This window comes from Microcebus murinus, chromosome 4, assembly GCF_040939455.1.
Source record: "Microcebus murinus isolate Inina chromosome 4, M.murinus_Inina_mat1.0, whole genome shotgun sequence".
Lineage (NCBI taxonomy): Eukaryota > Metazoa > Chordata > Mammalia > Primates > Cheirogaleidae > Microcebus > Microcebus murinus.
In genome coordinates, this window is record NC_134107.1 from 89547787 (window position 1) to 89575518 (window position 27732).

The following is a 27732-nucleotide window of genomic DNA, read 5'->3' on the forward strand; positions in this document are numbered from 1 at the left end:
GAGGCTGAGGCAGAAGGATCGTTTGAGCCCAGGAGTTTGAGGTTGCTGTGAGCTAGGCTGATGCCATGGCACTCACTCTAGCCTGGGCAACAAAGTGAGACTCTGTCTCAAAAAAAAAGGAATTATAATACCCAGCTCACATGGCTTCGGTGACAATTAAAGGGGATAGTACATTTAAAGCAGGCTACCTGGTCCGTGGAACATGGTAGGGGCACTATCCATTAAGTGTCCTTCCCTCTCGCTCCAGAAGCAGACGCATCCTGCCCAACGGTGATCATTCCACAGGCAGGCGAATAAGGCTATTTGAACCTTTCCGAAATACTGACTTAGACTGTGCTGGGTGCTGTACAATTCGCAGAAGTAGAAAGGCTCTCTGCTCTCGGTGCTTTCCACCCCAGTGTGGAGGGCTGTTTCCTCACAATCTCCTGAAAGAGGTCTGGATTTATCCTGGGTTTAACCTTGATTTTGACACGATTGCCATTTACAACAAGGCCAGTTTCCTTGCTGAAAGAAGTCCTTCTGGGTGTAATCCCAACAGCTTCATTTGTTTAAATTCTCTTATTGGTCTTGCTAATGCAGGGTGTGGTTTTTCCTCCTTACGGAATATTGATAGTAAGTAAACAAGCACGGGAACTGTGCCCTGAGAAGGCGGCCCATCGATAACCTTGACTGCCCAGGCACCACCCGTGTTACTGCTGGATGGAGAAGGTGTTGCCGGGCCGAGGGCGCCCTTCTAGACAGGGCTGGGCAGCGGCGAGGGGAGGTCGGGACCCCAGGGTTGGGCAAGGGAAGGGAATGGGCGCGAGGGGAGGAGACGCGGGAACCTCGGGCAGCCTCAGCGGCTGGGTCGAGCCCGTCAGGTTCCAGCAGCTCCCCTCACCCCTCTCCACGCCTCCCGGGTTTTCCCCTTGGCTCGGGGTTTCCTGTTTCAGTTCTCGGCGATCTCCAGCAGCAGGTGCTGGTTTGCCAACCTCGGCTCCAGAGGCGGCGAAGGAGGAGAAGGAAAAGAGGGAAGGGGAGGAGGCAGCGGCGCGGCGGCGGCGGCGGCGGCTGCAGCGGCTGCGGCTGCGGCGGGCGGGCGAGGAGCGAGGCGGCAGGCGGCAGAGCCGGGTTCGCTCTCGCCCGCGGAGCAGCGGCGCGCCCGGCCGGGCGGGCGGGCGGCAGGCATGGGGGAGCCTCCCGCTCGCCCCGCGCCCTAGCAGCGGCGGCCGCGGCGGCCCAGGGCTGAGGCGAGAGACGGCCGCCTGCCGGAGGGCCCCGGGGCTGCCCCGGCGTCCAGGGCATGTTGTGATGGCTGCTGAGAAGAGAATGCAAGTAGGTTGAGCAACAGATCCGCGTGCGCGCGCGTGTGGGGTGAGAGTTGTGCAAGCCGGGGGAGGGGGCTCCGGGCCGCGGCCCGCGGGGAGGGCGCGCGGGCGGGCGCGGCTCGGCGCGGGGAGGGCCGAGGTGGCCGCTGTCGCCGCGGGCCCCGCCGCCCGCTCGCCCCCTCCTCGCGGGCTTGGCCATGCCGGGTAGCGGCCCCCAGGTTTGTCCTCGGGAAGTGGGTGGGGGGCGCCGACGGCGGCGACAGTGGTCTTGAGGGATCGGGGCGTGAGGGAGGGGGGCCGCGTCGAGCGCCAGGCTGAGGGGCCGGGGCCGGGCCGGGGCGGCCGCGCCGGGGGATCTCCAGGCCCAGGCGGGTCGGGCTCCGGAGGTCGAGTCGCCGAGCTCCGGCCACTCAGGTGGGGCCGAGCGGAGAGCCCAGCGCATCCTCCCCGCGGGGAGTTCGGGCGAGGTGAGGCCGGTCTCCCCGGCCCCGCGGCCTAGGGCACCGGTCCACTCCCGCCCGCCCGGGGGCACGGCCGCCGAACATGGAGGCGGGCTCGGGCGCCCGCGATGGAAACGGACCTACAGCTCTGCTCCTGCGACGCAGACCCTCGCGCGCTCGTGGGTAAGGCATCTTCGGACATCTCGGACACAGCCCCAGCCATTAGCTTTCATTATCCATCCACTACCCCCCAGGCCGGTCTTAACGAAAGCCCCTCACCCCTTCCTCGTCCCTCCTTCACCCCTCACCCTCAGGCTCCTTCCAGCCCAATTCCCTTTTACACGGTGCGTTCATTTTAGCTCAGCTAGTTCACATTTTTAACTCCCTACAAAGAGCAGTTACAGATACAACTTGGAGAAATAAATCCCACTTTTCTTTACTAAACTGTCTCATTTTCACCCCTTTAAAGTCCTTCAGAACAGCCTCAGCATCTAAGTACTGATTACTCTAACTGGGTTTCTTGCCATTTGGTTATCGGTTAGCAATCCTGGTTTGTGCTCTGTGTTTTGTGATAAAGAGATGCAATACGAATCCAAATTAAGGGAAAGTTTTCCTATTGGTTGCAAGACTGTGCTGGAGTATCCCAGGTCCATCAGGCACTTATTGATTCAGATTTTTTTTTAATCGTCTTAGAATAGCTGCAGAAATACTTGTATATTTGGAAAGTATTGTATATTTGGAAATTTGTGAAAGTTCTGTTTTTCACCTATTTCCTCGTTGAGTTTTTCATTTTTTAATGCATGTTATAAACAGAAAGCAGGGGATATGCCATAAACACATTTTTTTTTTTACTTTCCAGGAACCACAAGCAGTTACCAATATAGTTTGTTATATATTTTGTCTTAATATATTTACGATTTTTAGAGGGTATGACCTCTGTTCATTTAATCACATACAGACACAATTAATTTTAGTAGCAACTTCTTAATTTTAGTGTTCTCTGGTGTTTGCATATATGATAGTTGCACCAAACATTTGTAAAGTTAATCTTACAGTGACAAGCCCAGGAATATGCCTATTTCAGATTTGCCCCTTTGTTCACCTGTTTTCTTCCAACTTAGCATGCTTATTTTGTTACTTATATCCATCTACTGTATGAAGGTACCATTAAAATATCAGAATAGTATACTGATATGTATCTATAACTCAAAGCATTTGAATATTTTTACTGGAAAGAATGGGTTTTGTTTTCAAAGTAAAAACTTACAATTCAACTGCTGGCATCTGGTCATCATAAAAGTACTGAGACATGACCAAAGTAAAATGAACTTTTAAATAAAACAATAACAAAGTGACCAGTATTATTTAACCTCTGTTTAATAATGAAAGTCTAATGGAACTATTTTAGTATAATGGGAAATATTAAAGGATAGGAAACAGACATTTGGAATGTTTTGGTGCTGATGGGAGTTTTTATTAGTCGCTTCCTTCTACTAAATTCAATTATCAGACTAATAAAAATATCCTATTTTATATTACAGGCTTCTCTGGATCTGTGTTTTCATGGGTTACATCTACAAAATTGGACCCCAAGTGGTTAATAGAAATTGTATCTTTAAACATTTTTCTTTTTCTACAACTGGGTTTCCTTGCCTTCATTCTAGCAGACCACCATGGTTTCTACATTAATTTTAATTACTCTAACAAATATAAAAGTGTTGTCATTTTATACCTTTTTAGTGTTTTTCATTGCTTTTTTACATAAACTCTGAAGAAGTCTTTCCTTCTGATTTGTTAGCATTTTTAAACAAACAAGATATTAAGCAGGGCATTTTTTTATCTTTTTAGTGTTGGAATGTACAATTATAAACTAATCTGCAGTTGTTGCTCATTTGAAACTTGTATACTTCTATTCCCTCAGCAAATGATTGTTTAGTATTAATCTAGGTGCTTTGTAAGGCCCCTGATCTCTAAAAGTATAGATTATGAACAGAGAACTTAATGCTAAGTGGAATGTACCAAGTGCAGTGAGCAGAGTAAGAACTTAAGGTACTTGGGGAAGGCCTCAAAAGTAGGATTTTTAAGTCAGTAGAGCTGGTTTGGAGTCATTTCCTAGTGAGTACAATGAATCAAGGAACTGTGGCAGGAAAGCAGGGAGTGGGTGGTCCAGTGTCTGGAGCATGCAGCAGATGATAGTAGTGGGTGATTAAGGTGGCAAGTACAGTTTTGGAGTATAGTTTTAATAGAAAAAGAAATCTTAAGTAAATAAGATGGTCAGTGAATGATAAAATTAATTAACATCAGGATTCCAAATTTAAACTTAAAATATTGAGATTATGGGGTTTGATCTCAAGTCTACCAAAAGTTCTAAAAAAGCTTTGTGTGTTTTAAGTGCTAATATGCCTCATGGACCTGCAACATAAAAATTCTCATGTCTTTACAAAGTTAAAAAGTTAAGATTCACCAAAACATGTTATAATCATTACCACTATTTCACAGTTAACACTTCAGGAAAATGGTGAACAATTGAGAATGTGATTTTTTGAAAAATCTATTATCCCAGAATATATCTCTAATTTCTTGGTGATTCAAGATTTAAAAAAAAACAAAAACAACAACAGAAAAAAACTTTATAGAATTATTGTGCATATTAAATGGCTGGCACTGAGTAATTTTTGGCATCTGGTAACATAAAGGTAACTTTCAGATCTGTGATGTGGAGAGATCAATTGTCTACCATTGCTTTGGTTTTTATTGCTGACCTAATATAGCTATTTTGTTTAGACACTGATGTGCCAGACACCATGCAAAGTCCATTACAAGCATTATCTCATTTAACCCTTGAACACCTTTATGCATTGCTTCAATTATCCTCATTCTATAGATGTGGAAACTGAGACACAGAGAGTTAAGTAACTTGCCCAGAGTCACACAGCTAATAAGTTGCAGAAGGGAGTTAGGGCCCAGACAGCCCGACTTTACAACCCATGCGCTTAACCACTGAGCATTTCTGCCTTACTGTGATTCTATTTTTAGTTTGTTCTCTAAAAAGTATGTTATCATGTGTGGTGGTATGTTGACCCAACATTTTTTTTAGTCACCAGCTCAAGGGCTTTGACATATATCATTTGAAAATTGAGATGCTAGATAATTAGCATCATGGGTATGTACCCCACTAATAGTACCCCACTAATAAAACAACACAGAATTCCAGCCTGGCCAGATAAATTAAAGGCAAGGACAATGTCTTTTCACCAGATTGCTTAGGTCTAGTAAGGAGACAAAGCAAAAGACAGTTTTAGTCCAGCATGATAAATGATGTAACAGCAGTGTAGTTCATAAAAAGGAGAACTTTTCAGTGAAAAACCTCAAACGTTTTTATTGATTTTACAACTCTTTTCTCTGACTGTAGAAATATAATGTATTTATTTTGGGAAAACTTAGAAAATATAAGGAAGTATAAAGAATTTTTAAAACACCTATGTTCCTGTAACCCAGATATAACTAATTTAACATTATGGCAAATTTCTCTCTTGTTTAATTTTTCTTTGCATCATCAGAAGATTGTTTAACTTTCTTAAAGGGAAAATAGAGATTAATAGCCTCTAAAGTATAGTATGCATGGTTCTATATAACACTGACAGTCATTCTTATGCCCAGTGAACTTGTGTAAAGCAAAAGCTCATAAACAAATATGTGAACATTCAAAGTATTCTCCCTTTAAGATAACTGTCAAATCCATAACGGGAGACATGGACTAAGTAGAAAAATCAAAAGGTCTTCCTGCCTGCCTGAAACATTTCACCCTATTCTCCCTCACCTTTTGCCTGGCTCACACCTCTTTATTCAGACCTCTGCTTAGATAACATTTGGTTTACTCCATTGTGGCTTGAGAACAGTATGTAACGTTTATTGTGCCAAGCATTGTTCTAAGTGCTCTATGTGTGTTAATGCCTTTAATGCCTAATACATGCTTGTGAAGAAGTATTTCAGTATCTCTTTTTTTGGATGAGGAAACTGAATCATAATGTGGTTAAATAACTTGCTTGAGGTCCCTCAATAACAGCGGAGTGAGGGTTCCAGTTTAGCCAGGCTGAACCTCATATAGTCCTGAACCTCATGACAAAGTTTCGGTCATACGTGGTCCCATAATATTATAATGAAGCTGAAAAATTCCTATCGCCTAGTGACCTTGTAGCTGTTAAAATGTTATAGAACAATGTGTTAACATGTTTTGGGGGATGCTGGTATAAACAAACCTACTGCTGCTAGTTGTATAAAGATACGTTACTAGTTTATGTATTACTATACTAGACTTTTTATTGGTATTTTAGAGTATATTCCTTCTACCTATTAAAAAAATTAAGTTAACTGTAAAACAGCCTCAGCCAGGTCCTTCAGGAGGCATTCCAGAAAAAGGCATTGTTACCATAGGAGATGACAGTTCCATGCCTGTTATTGCCCCCGAAGACCGTGCAGTGGGACAAGATGTGGAGGAGGAAGACAGTGATATTGATGATCCTGACCTTGTGTGCGCCTAGACTAATGTGTGTTTGTGTCTTCATTTTTAACCAAAACTTGAAAAGTAAAGAAAAACATTTGAAAATAGAAAAAAGCTTACAGAATAAGGGTGTAAAGAAGGAAAATATTTGTGTATAGCTGTACAGTGTATTTATACTTTAAGCTAAGTGTTATTCAAAAGAGTCAGTTTTTAAAAAGTAAAAAGTTCACAAGGTAAAAAGGTTACAGTAAGCTAAGGTTAATTTATTGAAGAAAGAATTTTTTATATATATATTCATTGGAGCCTAAGTGTATGGTATTTATTAAGTCTATAGTCGTATACAGTGATGTCCTAAGCCTTCACATTCATTCCCCACTCCCTCGCTGATTAACGCAGAGTAGCTCACAGTCCTGCAACTCCATTCGTGGTAAGTGCCTTATACAGGTGTACCATTTTTTACCTTTATACCAGATTTTTACTGTACCTTTTCTATGTTGAGATATGTTTATCAGGGGTCCTCAAACTTTTTAAATAGGGGGCCAGTTCACTGTCCCTTAGACCGTTGGAGAACGTGGCACACATTCCACACATGTGCACTGTGGGCCCAGGACCAGTCGGTTGCTAAGCAGGATAGGCAGCAGCAGCAAAAACATCTGGTGGGCCGGATAAATGTCCTCAGCCGGCCACATGTGGCCCACGGGCCGCAGTTTGAGGATGCCTGGATTAGACCATAACACAAATGCAAATACTTAAATGCTTACCATTGTGTTATAATTGCCTGCCATACTCGGTATAGTAACATGCTGTACAGTTATAGCCTAGGAGCAATATGCCATACCATATAGCCTAGGTATGTGGTAGGCTATACCATCTAGATTTGTGTAAGTATACCGTATGATGTTCACACAAAGACAAAATCACCTAAGGACACATTTCTCAGAACATATCTCTGTTGTTAAGTGATGCTTGATTATATTAAGCTTTCTGTAACCTTATACATATTATTAGATTCATCAGTTTTGAGGTTTAAACAATATAATGGAATCATCTTTTTTGGGAGATTCCTTCTAAAATCCAGAGCAAGGCTTTAACCCTGCAATTCTGTGAAGGCTGAGAGAGGTGATAAGACTATGGAAGAAAGGTTTGAAATTAGCAGAAGCTGGTTAATGAGGTTTAAGAAGCCATCTCCATAACATAAAAGTGCAAAGTGAAACAGTAAGCTCTCCAGAAGATCTAGCTAAGATAATTGATGAATGTGGCTCCACTAAACAACAGAGTTTCAATGTAGACATAACAGCCTTAATATTGGAAGAAGATGCCATCTAAGACTTTCATAGCCAGAGAGTAGAGGACAGTGCCTGGCTTTAGTGCTTCAAAGGACAGGCTGACTCTCTTGTTAAGGGCTAATGCAGCTGGTGACTTTAAGTTGAAGTTCATATACCATTCCAAAAATCCTAAGGCCCTTAAGAATTATGCTAAATCTGCTCTGCCTATGCTCTATAAATGGAACAACAAATCTTGGATGATAGCACATCTGTTTACAGCATGTTTTACTGAATACTTTAAGCTCATTGTTAAGACCCACTGCTCAGAAGAAAAAAAAAAGATTCCTTTCAAAATATTACTGCACCACCAAAATTACTGCACCACCAAATTATTCACAGTGCACCACCAAGAGCTCTGATGGAGATATACAAAGAGATTGATGTGATTTTTGTTGCCTGCTAATGCAGGTAAGACATTCTGCAGCCCATGGATCAAGAAATAATTTGACTTTCAGGTCTTATTATAATATTTAAGAAATACATTTCATAAGGCTATGGCTGGCATAGATAGTGATTTCTCTGATAGATCTGAGCAAAGCATATTGAAAACCTTCTGGAAAGGATTCACCATTATGAATGTCATTAAGAACATTTTTGTTCATGGGACAAGGTAAAAATATCAACATTAACAAGAGTTCGGAAGTTGATTCTAGTCTTCACGAATGACTTGGAGGGCTTCAAAACTTGAGAGGAAGAAAGTCATTGTAGATGTGGTAGACATAGCAGAACTAGAATTAGAAGTGGAGCCTGAAGATGTAACTGAATTGCTGCAATATCATGATAAAACTTGAAGGAGTGAGGAGTTACCTTTTATGGATGAGCAGAGAAAGTGGTTTCTTGAAATGGAATCTACTCTTGGTGAAGATGTTGTGCTCGTTGTTGAAATGTCAATAAATAAAGGATTTAGAATATTCCATAAACTTAATTGTTAAAGCAACAGCAGGGTTTGAGAGGATTGACTCAAATTTTGAAAGTTTTGTGGGTAAAAATGCTATCAAACAGCATCATAAGCTACAGAGAAATCTTTCATGAAAGGAAGAGTCAATCATGTGGCAAACTTCATTGTCTTATTTTAAGAAATTACCACAGCCACCCCAACATTCAGCTACCACCACCCTAATCAGTCTTTAAAGAATATAATTAACCTTTTTTAACCTCTCTTAGCAGAGGATATCATAAAAGTGAATTATCCAAAAAGTCTTTCAAGAGAAAACCATTTAAACCATTTTAAATGGAAGAATATATGCACACATATATTTTTCTTCCATCAAATAATATGTAGCCTATGATTTCACTTATTTTTTTTTTCAGTTAGTAAAAGTACTTTATTTTCCTCTTTTACTTGCTTTATATCTTGCTTTACAAAGTTATGAAGTTCACAGCTTTATACCAAAATGTAAGAAGGCTATTTGCTTATAAATATTTTTGCAGTCAAGTGTCATTTGACTTCATTCTTTTAATCCAAATTCAATAATAAAAAAAACTCAGAAACCAAGGGTGCTGGAGCAGCTCTAGGGCATATGTTTCTCTTTAACAGGAGAAAAGTCTTCAACAGCCTTTCCTCCTTGACCTCCTCTTCCTCCCCCAATGTATTTGGGTTACCACCTTGAAGTTGGATCAAATCTGGGAAACTTCAGCACCATGTGACCCAGTAGGGCCACATACTTAGGGCTGGAGGTGAGGAAGTTAGAGGTTACTGTCTGATAAGCAGTAAGTTTGGTTTATGTGAGCATTTCACACCCACGTGCACATGGAACTCAGTATATCCCAAATCACCTCCACTACAGCTTCTATTGCTATCCATCAGACCACTTCTCTTAAACCCTGAGGATCCTGATGATTTGGGGCAGGGATAAAACCACTATTTTACAAATGTGGCAGGCATGGACTTCATAATAATTCTAGGAGCTCTCCTTTAGGAACAAAATTTATAAGCAAGCATATATAAATTGCAGTTACTTGAGCAAACCAGAGAGTACATGCTGTTCAAATCCCACTTCATAATATACTTCAATCTCCCCTATTTCACTTATTTTGAATGTTAATAGTAGCTAATATTTATTGGACACTAGCTCTATGCTAGGTACAGTATTAAGAACTTTACATTTAATTTAGTTTTACAACTCTATAAGGTATATGCTGTTGTTTTGCCCATTTTCCAGGTGATGGAACTGATGCCTAGAGATGTTAAGTAACTTAGCCCAGATTACTGAGATTTCTGATTTATCCTAAACTCAGTAGCAATATTTGTTATGCAATTTGTTTGTTTTAGATGTGGTGGGCAACAGGAATCAATTATTTATTTTGATTCATATCAGTGACTTGGGGTTTTACCTCCTTTTTGTTAGCTGTTCCTTGCTGACATTGTCATTTCCTCCTTCTAATTTACTGGCGATACCTGCCATGGACTAGATGACAACATGCTAACATTATATCTGAAAATAAAAGTTTTTAGACTATGATTAAAAGCCTATAGGATGCTCAGATAGTCTAGATTGAATAAATGAAAGGTTACACAGAATAGCGAGAGCAGGTTGGGTCTCTGAAATCAGGTAGTCCTGGATTTGAATCCCAGCTCCGCCATTTACTTGCTGTGACCCTAGGCAAGACTCTCAGTTTCTCATCCATCAAACTCTACTTTGCAGAGCTGTTTTTACTGATTCAAGATAATGGATGTAAAAGTGCTTGACACATAGAACAAACTCAGTATTAGGAAATGATTTAGCAGTATGCATTGATTTGATTGGACTGAGGTTTTATCTATTTGTTTTTCTACTTGTTCCCTGGCTCTTGGTTGTGTTCTGAGTGATTAGAATTGCCGGATACAAAATTTCGACAAAATCTAGTGTTACTGCTTTTAATATGTCAGGTTATATCTTAGGGGTTTTTTTTTTAGGGTTTTCAAATCTATTACCTCATGTCTTTTAGGGTAAAGCTAAAATTAGTTTTTGTTCTTTGTTCTTAGTCATCTGTACTCATTTCTTATTCAAAATTATGTGGGCTTAATTTTATCCCTATTCTGTGATTTAATCTATTTCAAATCTTGGCTTTTGCTTTGTAATTTGTTTTTATTGTATACTTACAGAGGACAGTTTTCCTAAATAATTGAGGCTGCCTCCTCATTGTTGACTTACACTTTTTAAAAAATCTTTATGTTATCATTTTCTTTGATGGCCCCATTGAGTTGGTGATCCTACATATTACCTCTAGAATTTTGCTATCATTTTAAATGACTAGTATAGATCTAAAAGCTTTAAAATGTTCAATAAATGATGTATTTTCTGTTTTTGCTAAGATAGAAAAGTACCTTAAGTAACTTAAAAATAATGGGCATGAAATATGTTAAAATAAAATTAGCAATATCTGGCCGGGCGCTGTGGCTCACGCCTGTAATCCTAGCTCTTGGGAGGCCGAGGCGGGCGGATTGCTCAAGGTCAGGAGTTCGAAACCAGCCTGAGCAAGAGCGAGACTCCGTCTCTACTATAAATAGAAAGAAATTAATTGGCCAACTGATATATATATAAAAAAAATTAGCCGGGCATAGTGGCGCATGCCTGTAGTCCCAGCTACTCGGGAGGCTGAGGCAGAAGGATCACTGGAGCCCAGGAGTTTGAGGTTGCTGTGAGCTAGGCTGACGCCACGGCACTCACTCTAGCCTGGACAACAAAGCGAGACTCTGTCTCAAAAAAAAAAAAAAAAATTAGCAATATCATGCATAGAAAATAGTTTTAAATAGAAGTAGTCTGTTACTTCAATTTATCTTTAAAATTAAATTTTGACTTTAATATTTTAACATTTTATCACACATTTGTAAAATACAGAAAAAGTATAAAATGATAGTGAAAATCATCTATAATTCTCACCTAGAGATAATTTAAAATATTTGTATCCTTATTCTCATCTTTAAAAATCTTTTAATAAATATAAATACCTTCTTTTTAGAAAGTATATGCATGTTTAGTTTTATTGCTTTTTATCCAATGTAACATAAGAGTTTTCCTATGTTATTAAATATCCTAAGAGATTATTTTTATTAGCTGAATGGCATTCAACATATTCAAGTATTACAGTTTAATTAAGTTTATATTATCGAGTATTTAGATTATGACCAGTTTTTAAAATTGTAATAACAGTGTGATGTAGTCTGCATATATAGGTTCATGTGCACATTAATCAGTGTATTTTTAATAAATTTATAGATGTGATCATACAACTTGTGCTCTAGAAAAGTTGCACCAATTTATATTTTGGTCATCAATGCATGAGTGTCCATTTTTCTGCCCCCATTCCTGTTTCCCCACACAACCTATTTTGTTAATTTTATAGACAAGAATGAGCATAATAATGCTAAGATGCTCATTTGATAGAGTCAGAGAGACTGGGTTTGTGTTCCTTTTGTGACACTTATGGGTTATATATGTGATCTTGGGCAAGTTTCTTATTCATTTCCCTAAGCCTCAGTTACTTTGTCTATAAAATGATGATAATGATATCTATTATCATGGCAATATCATGTATTATTGTGGTTATTGTTGGGGAGATTATCTGGCAATGTATATTGAAGCACTTAAGTCCTTAAGAAATGTTAGCTATATTTATTATGAATGTGATTTCTCCTCATTATACTATATGCCTGATAGTGACTGATATAAAAGAAATTCATTTGTATATAATCTGTCTACTGAACTCTTTTATGTACTGCTAGATAAATTGTAGTATCTAGTTCCAGCAATTTCAGTTGAGTCTTTTGATTTCAAAATCTATTGTAATAACCTTATGATATCGGAGATTTTTCAACATTTCAGTTATACCCTTTTTTCTTGTTTTATTGCATTGGCTGAAATCAAAGAATACTGTTGATTAATAGAAGGGATTTATGCTATTTATGATTTTAATGGGACTTCCTCTTTGGTATTTTACTTTTTAATTTTCCAATGGGTGTTGTTTTCTAACACAGGTATTCCTTGCTTGTATATACATGTCCTGAAAATATCTTAACAGTTAAATATGAGAAACTTAAAAATAGACTTATATGTTACATGGGATTCCCTTAAATTATTAAATCCCTAAGTATCTTTCAAGAAACATCTTTAACATATATATTTAGTACTTAAGACATGGTCTCTTCTTTTTTAATGGAATATACAGTCAATCAGCTTAAATTCAGTAAGGTTGAAAGTTTACTAATTTTAACCCACTTAATGATTCTATCCTTGTTTCAGTGGGATAAATTTTGAGACCTATTCTTCTCACTGTTGTCTACTTGTTATGTCATATCTATAAAATGTGGGTATAAGTAAATGACATAATTTATACCCCCTGAAAGAAAACCCTTCTTTTAAATGAATCTCTTAGGATCAGGGTTCTTATGCCATCCTTACCTAGCCCCCATATTTTTGCAGAGCACTGTTTGAAAACTCCTGCCCCTCCCCAAAGTAAAGATTCAAATAATTTACAAATTCCAAAAATGGCAGTGCTGTTGAAACTGAAATTTTCAGAGGCTGGCAGGCAAACTGTGTTGTGATACTATGAGGTTTTTTAAATAGTTTTTGTACTGAAGTTTGAATTTAGCGTGTTAAACAATTATTAAATATAGTAACATATATTCTACATGAAAATATGCTATTAACAAATCTAGGAAATATCTTTCTATCCTTAGGTTACTAATGTTTAGCTCCTGGACTCTTTTTGTTTACCTATACTCTTCCAAAGGAGTCTTAATATTATTTTAAAATACCATCTATGTATGTCTGACTACCATGTTTATATCTCCTATCCTGACTTTTCTCTTGTACACTACTCTGTTGTAGACATCTCCACATGGATAGCTATTGGTATCTGAAACTAAAATTATCTATAACAGAATTTTTATCTCTCTAAATGTGTTGCTTTCTCTTTATTTCCTTAGATTTAGGAGGTACAAGTGGTTTTTGTTACATGAATGAATTGTATAATGCTAAAATCAAGGCTTTTAGTGTACTTGTCACCAGAATAGTGTACATTGTACCTGAAAGGTAGATTTTTATTCCTCACTCCACTCCTACCCTCCCCCTTTTTTAGTTTTCAATGTCCATGATGCCACCACTTTATGATCATATATACTCCTCCTGTAATTCCCACATACAAATACCACATGTTCTCACTTATGTTTTTCCATTCCTGAGATACTTCACTTTGGATAATGGTCTCCAGTTCCATCCAAGTTGCTACAAAAGACATTATTTCGTTGCTTTTTATGGCTGAGTAGTACTTCATGGTGTGTGTGTGTGTGTGTGTATACACATACATATACATATACACACACCATCTTCATTGTCCACTTCTTAGTTGGTGAGCACTTGGGTTGATTCCATATCTTTGCAATTGTGAACTCTGCTGCAATAAACATTCAGATGCAGGCATCTTTTTTGTAAAATGACTTTTTTTTTACTTTGTGTAGATAGCCAGTAGTGGGATTGCTGGATAGAATGGTAAGTCTACTTTTAGTTCTTTAAGAAATCTCCATACTGTTTCCCGTAGAGGTTATACTAGTTTACATTCCCACCAACAGTGTATAAGCATTTCCTTTTCACTGCATCCACACCAACATCTATTGTTTTTTGACTATTTAGTAGTGGCCATTCTGACAGAGTAAGGTGATATCTCATTGTGATTTTCATTGGCATTTCCCTGATAATTAGTGGTGCAGAGCACATTTTCATAGATTTTTTTGCCCATTTATCTACTCTTGAAAAAAAAATCTGGTGTATCTTTTACCTACTGATTTTTTGATGGGATTATTTGTTTTTTCCTTGCTGATTTGTTTGAGCTCTTTGTAGATTCTGGATATTAGCCCTTTATTGGGTGTATAGTTTGCAGATATTTTCTCCCTTTCTGTTGGTTGTTGATTATTTCCTTTGCTGTACAGAAACTTTTTAATTTACTTAAGTCCCATTTTTAATTTTTGTTGTTGCTGTATTCGCTTTTGCAGTCATAGTTGTAAATTCTTTGCCTAAGCCGATGTCCAGAGAGTTTTCCTTATGTTTTTTCCTTAAATGTTTCAGGTGTTTGCTGACCTTCTTGTATCTGGATGTCTAAATCTTTATTAGTACCAGGGAAGTTTTTCTCCAATATCCCCTCAAATAGGTTTTCCATGCTTTTTGCTTTTTCTCCTCCCTCAGGGATACCTATGATTGTTATACTTGTTTGTTTTATATAATCCCATAATCTCTTGGAGAGATTGTTCATTCTTCTTGCATATTTTTTCTTCATTTTTAAGTGACTGGGTGAATTGGAAAGCCTTGTCTTCAAACTCTGAATTTCTTTCTTCTGCTTTGTCTTTGTCATTAAAACTTTCCACTGTATTTTGACACTCCCTAAATGACTTTCATTTTTTAGAAGGTCTATTGTTATTTTCTTACATTATTTTGATTTTTTCTTCATGTCTTAAATTACTTTTTTGGTTTCTTTTTTGGTTTTCAACTTTCTCATCAATCCCATTGATCTTACTTGCAGTCTATACTCTGAATTCCATGTCTGACATTTCAACAACTTCCTTTTGGTTGGAGTTCATTGCTGGAGAGCTAGTATGATCCTTTGAAAGTGTCTAAATAGCCTGGTTTTTTTTTTTTTTTTTTTTTTTTTTTCATTTTGCCAGAGTTCTTTTGCTGGTTCCTTCTCATCGGGAATGTCTTCACCCAGCTGAAAACATTTAGCTTTGTGATAATACCTGTTTGCCTCTGCTGGGAACTCTTCTGCTCATTAAAGAGAGAGTAAGTTCCCTGGATAGTGTGCTTGAGTCTGACTCTGGAAGATTGACCAGGCAGGAGAGGTGCAGATGCATTGTGTGCACAGATGCACTTTAACACTATTGTTCTCTTGTGTCTCCCCATTCCCCTGTGGTTGTCATAGGCAGGCAGGGCATGGTGGGCGATCTGCACATGGTTGCCTGGGGGTTCGCCCTGCCCAGGTCCATTAGTGGTGGTGCTACACAGGCGGTGGTGGTGGGAGCTGGGTCTGTGGCCATCTGCTCTTCCCTGGCAGTGGTGGGGCCATGCAGCACCCACTCATGGGCTTCACCAGAGTGCCTGTCTCTCCACTCCTTCCCCAGCCTGGCAAGGGAAGTAAGGAGGCAGCAGCAATGGATCTGACCCCCAGGTAGACATACTGCTCTGGTGCTGGGACCTCAAAATGGTACCAGCCACAGCACCCAATGTTTGGGAACAGAGTGACCCCACTGTACCTGCTCTCCAGAGCAATGTCCCTGCCAGTCTCCACTCAACTCACTGTGTCAATCTGGAGGCTTGCTGTGGGGGAATAGCCCTCCTCAACTCTTGTTGCTGTGTCCATGGGGAAGTGTGCAGCCCCAGGGCTCTCTCCTCCATCCCTTCCCTATGTGTGGGCGCCTTCCCCAGGTACCTTCGATCCTGCCAAGCCGGTTGCCCTACTTCGTTTTTCTCTACTTCAAGTGCCTGTTGTCACCTCTGTCACCAATGCTGTCTTCTAAATGATCAATCCAAAGGTCAATATCTACTCACCGCTTTTAGTCCTCTCTATGAGAATGGCACCTGAAGGCTGCTTCTAATCCACCATCTTGGCCCCTCTCTGTTCCTTTCTAAATCTAGTAAATATTACTACCTCAACCACTCGAATCCAAAATCCAGAAGTTCTTGTTACCTCATGTCATCTTCCATACTGAGTCTTACATAAGAGCCTTTAACCAGTACATACAATGAGTTGAATTAACGTTAGTTGTTTTAATATTGTAAAATGTTATCATAGAATAAAAGCTGCCTGATTAATGTGTATTCCTCTAATTTGAATATACTGTATAATTTACTTTTCTCACATTTACAATTTTTGTATATAAGGAAGATTAATCTATGCATATATTTGGTTGGTTTTGGTGTCATCTTTGTTACATTTTGTCAACAGTTATGCTAGCCTCAGAAACCAGTTGGGATGCCTCTATCTTCTTCAGTGACCTTGAATAATCTAAATAACAAGAGTTGCTTGATTCTTTGAGGTTTTGCTAGAACATGTCTGTAGAACCTATGGGTATAGGATCCTTTGTCAGGAATGGAATAGAGTGTATAAATCTGTAACAAAGATTTTATTTTTTCCATGGTTATTCATACTTAACAGTCTCTTCCTAAGTCAGCTTTTATTATGGGTTCCTAATTGTTGGTATACAAATTTATGCAGGCTGGGCACAGTGGCTCACACCTATAACCCCAGCACTTTGGAAGGCTGAGGTGGAAGGATTGCCTGAGGCCAGGAGTTGGAAACCAGCCTGTGCAACATAGCTAATTATCTATCTACAAAAGATAAAGAGAAAAACTATTAGCCAAATGTGGTGGCATGTACCTGTGTCCTAGCTACTCATGAGGCAGAGGCAGGAGGATTGCTTGGGCCCAGGAGTTCTAGGCTGCAGTGAGCTATGATCTCTCCCTTACATTCCAGCCTGGGCAACAGAGCAAGACCTTGTCTATTAAAAAAAATATGCAGAAATGTTATACTTAAAAGTCCCCTCCATCTCATTGAATATTACATTTGTAATAAATATTATATATCTGTGGAGTTCCCTAATGTCCTGGTCATACATTTTGGAGGTTATTCCCTCACTCATTCATCATTTATTTCTAGCTCTCCATTTGATTAACAGGTTTTACTTTTTATTTTTGCCTCCTATTTGTTTTTACTTTTAATTTTATTTCTTTTTGTACCTTTATTTCATTTGTTTGCTCATTTTAACCTTTCCAATTTAAATGTTCCTTTGTTGCTTGTTTTGTATTGCATGTATTTATGTAATAAATTTTTCTTTTGAGTGTCAGTTGGCTATGTCTTGCAGGTTATAATTTTATTGTCATTTGCTCCTAAATAGTCTGTGACTTATTTATTCATTTATTTATTTTAACTACAGGGTTATTTGGGAAAGAGTTTTGATTTGCAGATACTGGGATTTTTACAGGTTTTGTTAGTTTGCTTGTTTTTGGCTACCTACCTTCTGCTAACTTCTAAGTTTTACTTACACGGTCAGAGTTTATTTCTACTTTGTAGGTTTGAGTTTTTCCTCAATGCTTAAAAAAGTTGTTCTACCACAAATGTCTGTATATAAGCTTTGAAGTCAAGCAGCCCATAGTGAATTATTAATATAATGCGAGTTCTTGAGATAATGATCATTTTTGTTGTTGTTTCAATACTTATGTGCCCTGGAGTTTCACACCATCATCATTTAAGACCTGTGGATAAGAGAAATAAATCTTGTGTTTATCAGGTCTTTTCATCTTCTTTATGTAAGGATAAGATGGTATAAATTTCAAAATAAGTGGATTTCTTAGTTTATTTTAAAAATATTTGAGTTCCTTAAATGGGATTTCCCTACTGGGAGATTTCCATGCCTCTTGGCCCTGGTATTCGCCCTTCTATGGATTTTCTAGGATTTCTTGGAGGTTGGAAGTTGAGCCAGCCCCTGTGGCTTCTCCATGGTCCCCACTGTGCTCTCTTTACCAGTTTAAAAGTATTTCAGGGAGCATATTCTGAATACTCCCTACCCTCACCCCCAAGAATTTACAGCTTTGGAAATAAAAATTTACTTCCATTTCCTGTTCTGCTTATGGGTGGGATGAACAAACTGGCCGTAGCAATAGTGGGATTATAGAAATTATTCCATATTCTTGAGAATGGAGAGAGGTGGCAATTCTATTGATTCCTGTAAATAAGAAAATTAACAGATTACTAATGCATCAAATTACTGCCTTTTTATTTCCCATTAAGTGCTCTACTTTTCAGTGTTCTTTAAGGTCTTCTGATTGCATTAGTGAGAAAGCCTTTGACTAATTCTAATATCTTTAAAAACTCCCTTTTGAATAAGAGCATCAGCAGGGAATAAGAAGCAGCTGTTTGAAGTAAAATTCTGATTCCACAAATTAGAATGATTTTTCATACTAAGAGAGCAATTAACTTCAGAGTATAGGTAGTATATATTTAAATAATGATTTTTTTTAAAAAAAATTAGATATTGGCTTATAAGAAAAACCTTCACAAAAATCAATTTTGTGAATTTGGTTGAGGTAGGAAATTTTACTGCTGGCCTGGATGGCTGGCAAGTTATGTACCAGGTTGGCAACTGCAGCTTGGCTTTGAGATCATTCCGTGCTGTGTTAGCACCTAAGTGAAGATGTGGCAGGTGTAGAAAGCATTTTGGAACTCCAGAGTGACAGCCAGATGCCAGAATGTTAATTTGACTTAACAGCCAAGACTGGGTGCTGAGTCTTGGGCCTGAGTATTCCTCAAAATAATAGGTAGATCAAAAATGTTTATTTCCTACTTTGATAACAAATGAATATTTAACTTTTATGTGCATTTTGATATATTGGGTACTTATTTGATGATATACACCCCATGTAACCAGGACAGTTCAACAGGGATTTACATGTGATCAAAATCCTGAGATAAATTTTATTTAAAAACCTATAGTGTATAAAATTCTCATTCTCCTCAGTGTGTGATGGCCTCTTACTCAACTTTTTGTGTGCTCTCGTAAAAAGATAGTCAGAATTAGAAGGTAAAATAAAATGGTAAGTTACTTACTTTAACAATACTGGTTCTAAAAATTGAGTCATTTGCTTAATTGCCAACTCTTTGCTTCCGCAGCAGCTTTTTATTTACCAAACATAAGGGGTTAAAAATTTCTTCCAAGAATGTGAAATGGAGTAAGCTGATTCCATGCCTACCACATCCTTTTCTTTCAGAGCATGTGTGTCCGCACACACAGAGCATGTGTGTACACACAAACACATGCACACAGAGTAGAAAAGGTGCAGTTTCAGAGATCAGGGGTATACTAAGATTCTTACATTTAACAATATTTCCTCAGTCTTTTTGTCTAAGTAGCCATTTGGTTTAACAAGCTATCCTTATAATATCCCTTCCTTAAGAATCCTTCTCACATAGACATTTAATTACTTTAATCAGATAAGTGTCTTAACACCTTCACTGATCTTTTGGAATTTTGACTTTTAGAGGGAAGGAGAATAGAAAGATCAACTAGAATGGGAGTGTTCAGACTGTCAAATGGCAGCATTAAGTGCTGGGGGGATTAAAGAAGGGACAGAAAAGGAGACGGAAGAGCAACAAAAATTAATCTCCTGTCCCTGATGACCGAAAGTTACCTGCCAGAGGCCCTTACCTTCCGTTTCCACTCCCGGTCAGTCCTGGCCCACTGGGTCTCCAGGAGTCTGGAAGGAATGCAGAGTTGAGGGCAGTAGACTGGTTAGTCTTAGCAGAGAATTACAGGGTAAAGGAAAACCAGTGGTTGCCTGACCCAAATCTGTTATTCCACCCCCTTCACTGCTATTCCTCCTTTTTTTCTCTTAAGTTATTATTCTTTTGGTTATTCTCATTCGTTTTTTCATTCATTAATACACAGATGTGCATCGGGTACCTTTTATCTCTCCCATCCCACTGAATCTGTTCTCTTGGTTTAAAGTTTATATCCCAAAAAGAGAAAAAGGAAGAAAAAGAAAGACTCTTTCTTTTGAAACTATTCCTATTCCTCCTTACCACCCCCTAAAAATATCTTTCTATATCTTATTCTTTGCCTGCCAAACATATGCTAATCATCTCTTCTCTAGCACATGCTTATCTCTTAACCAGGAGTTTTTTAAACTGCGTCCTATGCTTCCCCAAAAAGTCCACAGATAGAATTCGGAGATTCTGAGATGTTGGATGGGAAAAAAATGACATCTTTATTACTCACATTAGCTATTTGAAATTTAGCATTTCCTTCAATTATGGATGCAAACAACAAACCCATTAATAGCAATATTCAGCCATGGAAATGACAGATGTTTCCCTGTCGTGTTACGGTTGAAGCAAATACCCTCAAATATCATTTGCACATTTAACTACTTCATAATCATGATAATTATTAGCTTTGCTGCTACATCTTGTTATTTTAATGTGTTCATAAAAAGGCATATTTTAGTATAGCCCAATTTTTAATATTTTGAGGACTACATTATAATTGGATTCCTTTGCAATACAATCCTTTTTGTTTCGTACATTTAAAAACATTACTTGGAAAAGAGGTATGTAGACTTCATTAGACTGAGAAAGGGGTCCATGGCACAAAAACATGGTGAAGAATAATTGCCTGTTCCTTCCACCTCTCTTCATTCTGCAGAAATAGCTCCCTCAATGCCATTAGCAATCTTTACCCAAGTCCTCTTGTCAGTCGTTGTGTGATGTATTTTTATCATTTGATGCCATCATTTTTTTTTCATTATTTCTTTTTCTCCTTCCTCTTTTGTCTTTAATATCAAATCTTGACCCATTGGCTCTATCTTAGAAAATATCTCACATTTGTTTCTCCATTTTTTTTCTGCATAACTTTAGATATTGGTCACCTTTTGCTTGAACTATTATAAAACCTTCCTACCTTGTCGCCTTTGAGTTTCTTGCCTTCCCCAAACTAATACAGCTAAGGTTATCATCCAAAAATACAGCTAGAAACATGTCATTCACGTTCTCAGAAACCTTCAGTGGCTCCCATTGCCTTTCTAAAATGTGGGTAGAAGTGTGCTATTCCCTTTTTCAAAACCTTTAGTAATCCCTATTACCAAAGTTGAAACTCCATATTAGAGTATGCAAGACTTTCCTTGAAATAGCCAGATCCTGACTTTCTAGCTTCTAAAGCAGTGTTAATCACGCAGTGCTCTGTTTTATTTTCTCTCATACCCCTAGGCCTTTGATTTTGTTGTTCCCTAGACAACAATCCTTTTTTCCCTGCCTGGCCCTACTCCCCTCCTTCCATGTATCATGGATACATATACCATAGTGTTATGTACAAATATGTCATTGCTGGCATTCTCTACTCACCTTACTTACATGTCTCCTCTCAGACCTTCCTGAATCTGAGGCAATGTCTTTGTTTCTTGTAGTTCATGACATATTTCTTTTAATAGCATTATTTTTGGCATGCCCAGTATTATACAGATGTTCATTTATCTGGTTTCCTTAATAAATGTTATACTCCTTAAGAGTAGCAACTGTATTCATGTTTGTAACCTCCCTCTTTGACTTAGCATTATTGCTTTCTCTTAGTAAGCATTCAAATAAATGTTTTGGTTTGTTTTTTTTTGTTTTTTTTTTTCTTGAGACAGAATCTTGCTCTGTTGCCCTGCTAGAGTGCAGTAGCATCATCATAACTCACTGCAACCTCAAACTCTTGGGCTCAAGTGATCCTCCTGTCTCAGCCTCCTGAGTAGCTGGGACTACAGGTGCATGCTACCACACCCAGCTAATTTTGTCTATTTTATGTAGAAAGGAGGTGCTGCTCTTGCTTAGGCAGGTCTTGAACTCCTGACCTCAAGCAATCCTCCAGCCTGGGCCTACCAGAGTGTTAGGATTACAGGTGTCAGCCACCACACCCAGCCAAATAAATGTATCTTGAGTGAATAAATGAATTCCTTGAATACTGGTTTAACCTTTCATTGAGTTTGACTGGATCATCATAGACCATGCTGCTATTTTCCTGCCCTTCATCAATGTATTACTTTAAAAATATATTGTTTGTACAGAATTTTGAAATAAAAGTTGATCAACTAGCTAATATCTGTAAAATGCCATAAGAACTAAGATACTCTATATTTAAGTTATACTACTATCAATAAAATAAATTCCTTATTCATGGGGATCTTTTTTACATAAATGATTTCATTAAGTGACAATTACCTTAGAAGGAAAATTATTATGGCTTTAACTTTTTAATAGTTAATTTCTAGATCTTTGGAGAAGGCTAACTCTGAAAAGTATACCAATTTATTACTTTAGGAAAATTCTATGGCTAGAAATTAAAATGTTAATGAAATTATATTATGGGAGAGGTAAGAAGGGATGGGTGCTCTTAGTTTGTCTACAGCCATTTATAATAATTTTTCCCTATCCACCATTTATATTCTTGAACTAAAATAAATGTTTTCTCATTTTCTAGAAGAAAATCCTCATTCCCTTTCAGATGCCTGTTATATTTTCTTCTAATTATACTTCTATTGTCTCCCTCTTCCCTTCACTCTTACCCAGTGTGTTTCTTCTAAATCACTGGTTTCCAACCATCTTTACATTCATGTTGCTTACCAACTTCTAACATTATTTTCTAATTATCCTCACTAGCCAAAGTATTCCATGGCACTTTTAATCTTCAGTAGTTTTTCTCATTTCCTTTTCTCTTTGAAAAACATTTTTTAAATTATTTTATTTATTATACAGAATTCATACGGTAGGATGTCATGAACAAAGGAATAGAGTAAGGCATTTGAACTTCCAAGTCATTTGATTTCCTCGTTCTATAAACATGTGGTAAGAGCTAGTGGGACACAATTATAGCCTTTGCCTGCATAATTTTTCCCTCTATATTAATAAGGAGAGAACTAATATAAAATAATGAAAATCAGTTTTTCTCTTTTTATACTGTAATTTCATTTAGCATAAACTTTGTAAAAGATACATCTTAGCATTTACTATGTGACAGACATGGTTGCAAGTTATTAAGTATATTCATTCATTTTATCCTCATAACAACCTATGCTATTGGTGGTGTTATTATCCCCATGTTATAGTTGAGGAAACAAACACAGAGAGGTTAAGTAACTTGTCCAGATTATTTGGTTAGTTTTGGGGAGAAAGCATGGTATGAGATCAGTTCCTATATCCATAAATTATAAAATCACCCTCTTGCTCATCCTCTTTTTTTTGCACTTTATGCTGGAGTAAACTGTACCCTGGAATTTATAGTAAGCATTCAGTGGCAAGTTTTGGAATACCAGTAAATCAGATCTCTAGAAATAGTAGTGCCTGTATAGGAAAAAGTGGTCCAGTCCCATCTAGCTTCCTTTGGCATTGGCCAGTTGGTTTGCCATTAAGAAAAAGTCTTGGATGGAATACTAATACCCCTCTTAAGTCAGCAATCTGATTATATTATTATATATTAATATATGTTAGCTATATTATATATACCTGGAAAACCCAAGAGCCTCAGTGAAACAGTAATAGAAATATTAAGAGTTCACTGAGATACCTAGTTCACTAAAGTTTTATATATAAGAGTATGTTTTTAGACACCAACAATAATAATTATAATAGAAAATTATAATGGGGGAAGAAAAAACCTCCACAGCTGCCAGAATCAAAACCAAAATATTTTAAGACAAACGTAATAAGAAATGTATGAGTACCCCATAAAGAATGTAGGGAACTCTACTGAAAGATAAAGAAAATTTCAGTAAATTATTCTTGATTGAACAATATAGTAAATCAACAGTGCTTTTTAAGCAACTATTACTGCAGCACAATCTTCATCAAACTCTCAACAGCCTTTTGGTTCAAACTTGTCAAAACAACTGAAGTGTATCTGGAAGCATGTACATGCAAAAATAGCTGGGACAAAAATATAAAAACAAGGTGAAAAAATGTAATGATAGAAGACTTGTACATGCTGAGTACCCAATAGATTATAAATCTGCAGTTGCTAATATGTAGTATAGGCACAGAAATAGAAAAAGATCAGTGGAATACAGTTGCAAGTGTAGAAGTAAGCCCAAATTTATAAGACGTTATTGTAAAATAGGATCATCACTCCTCTCTTCAAAACTGTTCTATTGCTTTCCCATCTCAGAATAAAAGCCAATTCCTTACTGTGACCTAAAACCTTGCTACTTAAAGTGGGGTCCATGGCCCAATGGCAAGCACACCTATGCAATTGTTAGAATGTGGAATCTCAGACTCCACCCTAGAAGACATCCTGAATCAGAACCTTTAAACCTTTCATATGATTCAAATACAGCTTAGGGTTGAGAAGCATTGCCCTTCAGTGCATTACATGATCTGGCTTCCCTTGACCTTAGCTTTCTGGCCTCATCTTCTGACTCCTCCCCTTGCTCTCTTGCCCGTCAGACTGCTCACCTCGCTGTTCCATGAGTACACCAGATACGCTCTCATCTCAAGCCTTTGTTACCTGTTTGTCTTAAATACCTTAGACTGGGCAATTTATAAATAATAGAAATTCATTGCTCACAGTTCTGGAGTCAGGGAAGTCCAAGATCAAGGTGCTGGCAACCTCAATGTCTGTTGAAGGGCCATGCCTCACTGATGGTGCCTTCCTTGTTGCTGCATCCTCACATGATCAAAGTGGGATAAGAGAGCTCACTTCAGCCTCTTTCTTTTATAAGGGTACTGATCCCATTCATGAGGATGGAGTTTTCATGACTTAATCACTTCCCCAAGGCCCCGCCACCTAATATCACATTGGATGGTAGATTCCAATATATGAATTTTGCAGGAACAGCAACATTCAGACCATAGCCCTGTTACACAATTCCTTTCACTTTGTTTAGGTATCTGCACAAATATCACCTTATCAGAGAAGCCTTCCCTGATTCAAAGTTACTTACCATCACCTAAAATGTATTTATTGTATATTCTCTCCCCTGCCCCTCCACATACTACACCATAACCTTGGTGAGAGAAGGGGTCTTGCTTTGTTTTTGCTGTATTCGCAGTACCTGGCACCTAGGAGGTACCAATTTGCTGAATGAAACTGGTATTAAAAATTAGAGATAAGGTCTGTATGAGCTCTGAAGAGAGGGAGAAATTTCAGTTCATTCTTGTTATTCATTGTAGCTATGTTCTATAAAGTTGCCATGACAATGAGTTAGTGAATACTGACCCATTGCTCCTAGAGGAAATACATACAGGGCTAGGTTTCCGCAAGCCTCTGGTCACAACATTTTCATCCACCCACCAATATATAACCTTATTTTATGTGTGTTTCTATTTAAAGACACCTTCATTAACATTGAACTGATGGCCAACAGCACTATAACTCAAAGCTTATCTGACACTTATATTTTCTCCATAAGGATCTTGCTTTCTCACTCTTAGGAACACTAGCCAGCATTTTAGCTATGCTCAGGAGCATTTTAAACAACAAATTCACCAGTGAAAAACACAAAAATGGAAAAAATGTATCACTAAATAGACCACAAAAAACATGGACACTTTTTTTACAGAAAGCTGAAACACCAAAGAAGACCTTCACCTTGTTTAATGTCAGCTAAACGTGTGCCTTGGGCAATTCAGACTTTTTGCTACTCTGCCCATGTCCATGGAATGACCTCAGAAGTGCTACCAGTATTAATTTGGAGGTTACCTATAAAATTTAGTGAATAGGCAAATCTGCAAATTCAAAATCCATGAATAATGAGAATCAATTCTTTCAATAAGTGTTTACTGAGTTTCTACTATGTGCCATGCTGGCAAGATATGTACCACTTAAACATTTATCAATCCTTAGCCATATGCCAGGCCCTATGCAAAACTCAAATAATTCAAAGATGAATTTAATGGTGTTCCAAGAATCGTTTCATGGCAGTGTTGTTTATTTAGCTGAATCTTCAATAGTAATAGGTAGGATTTTAACACATGAAACTGTGGAGAAAAGTATTTTGGAAGAAACTCTTAAGTCAGTGTTCTCAAACTTGGCTACATCTGAGCACCAGGGAGCTTTTAAAAAACCTATGTCCAGGCTTCACCCAGACTGATAAAATTAAAGTCTCTAGGGGTGGGACCCCAGCATCAGTATATTTTAAGTCTCTTGCGATGATTTTAATATACAACCAAAATTGAGAGAACTGCTACTTTAAATATCTGCATTTGGCTAGAGTATAGGTTATATGAGGGAAGTAAGCAGATAAATCTGGAAAATAGATTTTGGTCCAGGTACTGAAATGCTATCATTTATTTAGCACATTTTTATTCAGCACCTACTGTGTGCCAGGCACTCTTCTACATGGTGGAGCTACTTCTGAAAACAGAACACAAGAATCCCTGCCCTGTTAGAGTTAACAATCGAATTGCATTGGCAGCTGTTCAGGATGATTCATATTGTAGATTTAACTTATTATAGTATATGATGATTTGTATTCAGAAAGAATCTTGTCCTAAAGGCTCAGAATTCTTAAATTAATGTATAAAATATTACATCACCTTTTGATATGAATAGAACGCTAAAGAAAAATTTTGTTATAAACTTTTGTGCTGATTTCACTGAATGTTTTCTAAAACAGCCATTTTTTTTTTTTTTTTAGCCTCTCAGTATTTTTCAGTTTCCTGTATACCACAATACTTATCTGGTACTATCAGTAGTATGCAGTTACTTAAAATTAGTTGTATGAGGCCATTGGAAGTATTAACATAAACTTTTCATTTTTTCATCTTACAAGAATTAATAGAGAAGGAACTATTTTCTATATAGATTCTTAATAAGAATTTATATGTAGATCAAACTTAAAATTAACAAAGTACTTTTATTGGGTCATAGTGGTTTGTAGTTCCATTTGGATTATTTGCTGGCATGTTTATTTTTTCCTGAGTTCCTTTACAAACATTTGATATACTATTTACTGTCTCTTTTAGGACATTAGAACAAACAGATCTAATGGTGGAGCCCTCTTTTAATTCTGATGCAATTATTCTTTGTAACCTATCTGTCAATTTCACTTGTTAAAAATGCTTTGAGTCAATCAGTTTTGAATTAGTTGCCTAAGTAAATTATGTAACATTTAAAGAAGAACAAGACATGCATGTATCCTCATTTGGTACAGCAGCCTAAAGCCATGATGTGTGCAAAGGAGCAGCACATAGCACTGGAGGAATGTCACAGAGAATGGCTCAGAAGGAGAGAGGTGGTGCGTTCCAACCAGGCTTCGATGATGGTGTTATAAATACTATCATTACTGTACGTGATATGGTGTCATTTAACTACTCTCAGTTATTTTATAATTCCAGGAATGTCTGAAATATACATTTTATTTTATATGAAAATTTCACATTTTTGGTCACCTTTTCCTCATCATTTTTGTTATACTTACTAAGAGTGTTTTTTGTTAACATGGATGATATCATGTGCTTTCTGCTTCTTTTTAAAATCATATACAGTGCTCCTCCCTTATCCTCAGGGGTTACGTTCTGAGACCCCCAATGAATGCCTGGAACCATGGATAGTACTAAATCCTGTATATACAAGTTATCCCTAAGTTAGGATGATTTGACATTATAGAGGTGTGAAAGTGTTATGAATTCAGAAGGAACTGTGCTTCAAGTACCCATGCAATTATTCTGTT

The 27732-nt window shown here is 37.8% G+C and overlaps 1 protein-coding gene and 1 long non-coding RNA gene across 4 annotated transcripts in view; one reads left to right on the plus strand and one right to left on the minus strand.

The window, feature by feature from the left end:
• Positions 1 to 575, minus strand: part of LOC105876133 (uncharacterized) — a 126988-nt gene extending 126413 nt beyond the window's left edge. Inside the window, exon 1 of the long non-coding RNA XR_001156258.3 lies at positions 189 to 575. This is a non-coding gene — a long non-coding RNA (uncharacterized LOC105876133). The remainder of the gene's footprint in view (positions 1 to 188) is intronic.
• The window catches only part of ZC3H12C (zinc finger CCCH-type containing 12C), a 76165-nt gene that overhangs the window by 3567 nt on the left and 44866 nt on the right, over positions 1 to 27732 (plus strand). The window contains exon 1 of one of the 3 annotated variants that reach the window (XM_012773750.3): positions 626 to 1314. The exons of 1 other annotated variant lie outside the window; for it this stretch is intronic. In XM_012773750.3, the coding sequence (XP_012629204.2) occupies positions 700 to 1314 (615 nt within the window). In that variant the 5' untranslated portion in view covers positions 626 to 699. Of the gene's footprint in view, positions 1 to 625; positions 1315 to 1423; positions 1526 to 27732 lie in introns of those variants that run through there. One more of the 3 variants, XM_012773751.3, reaches the window with a different exon arrangement.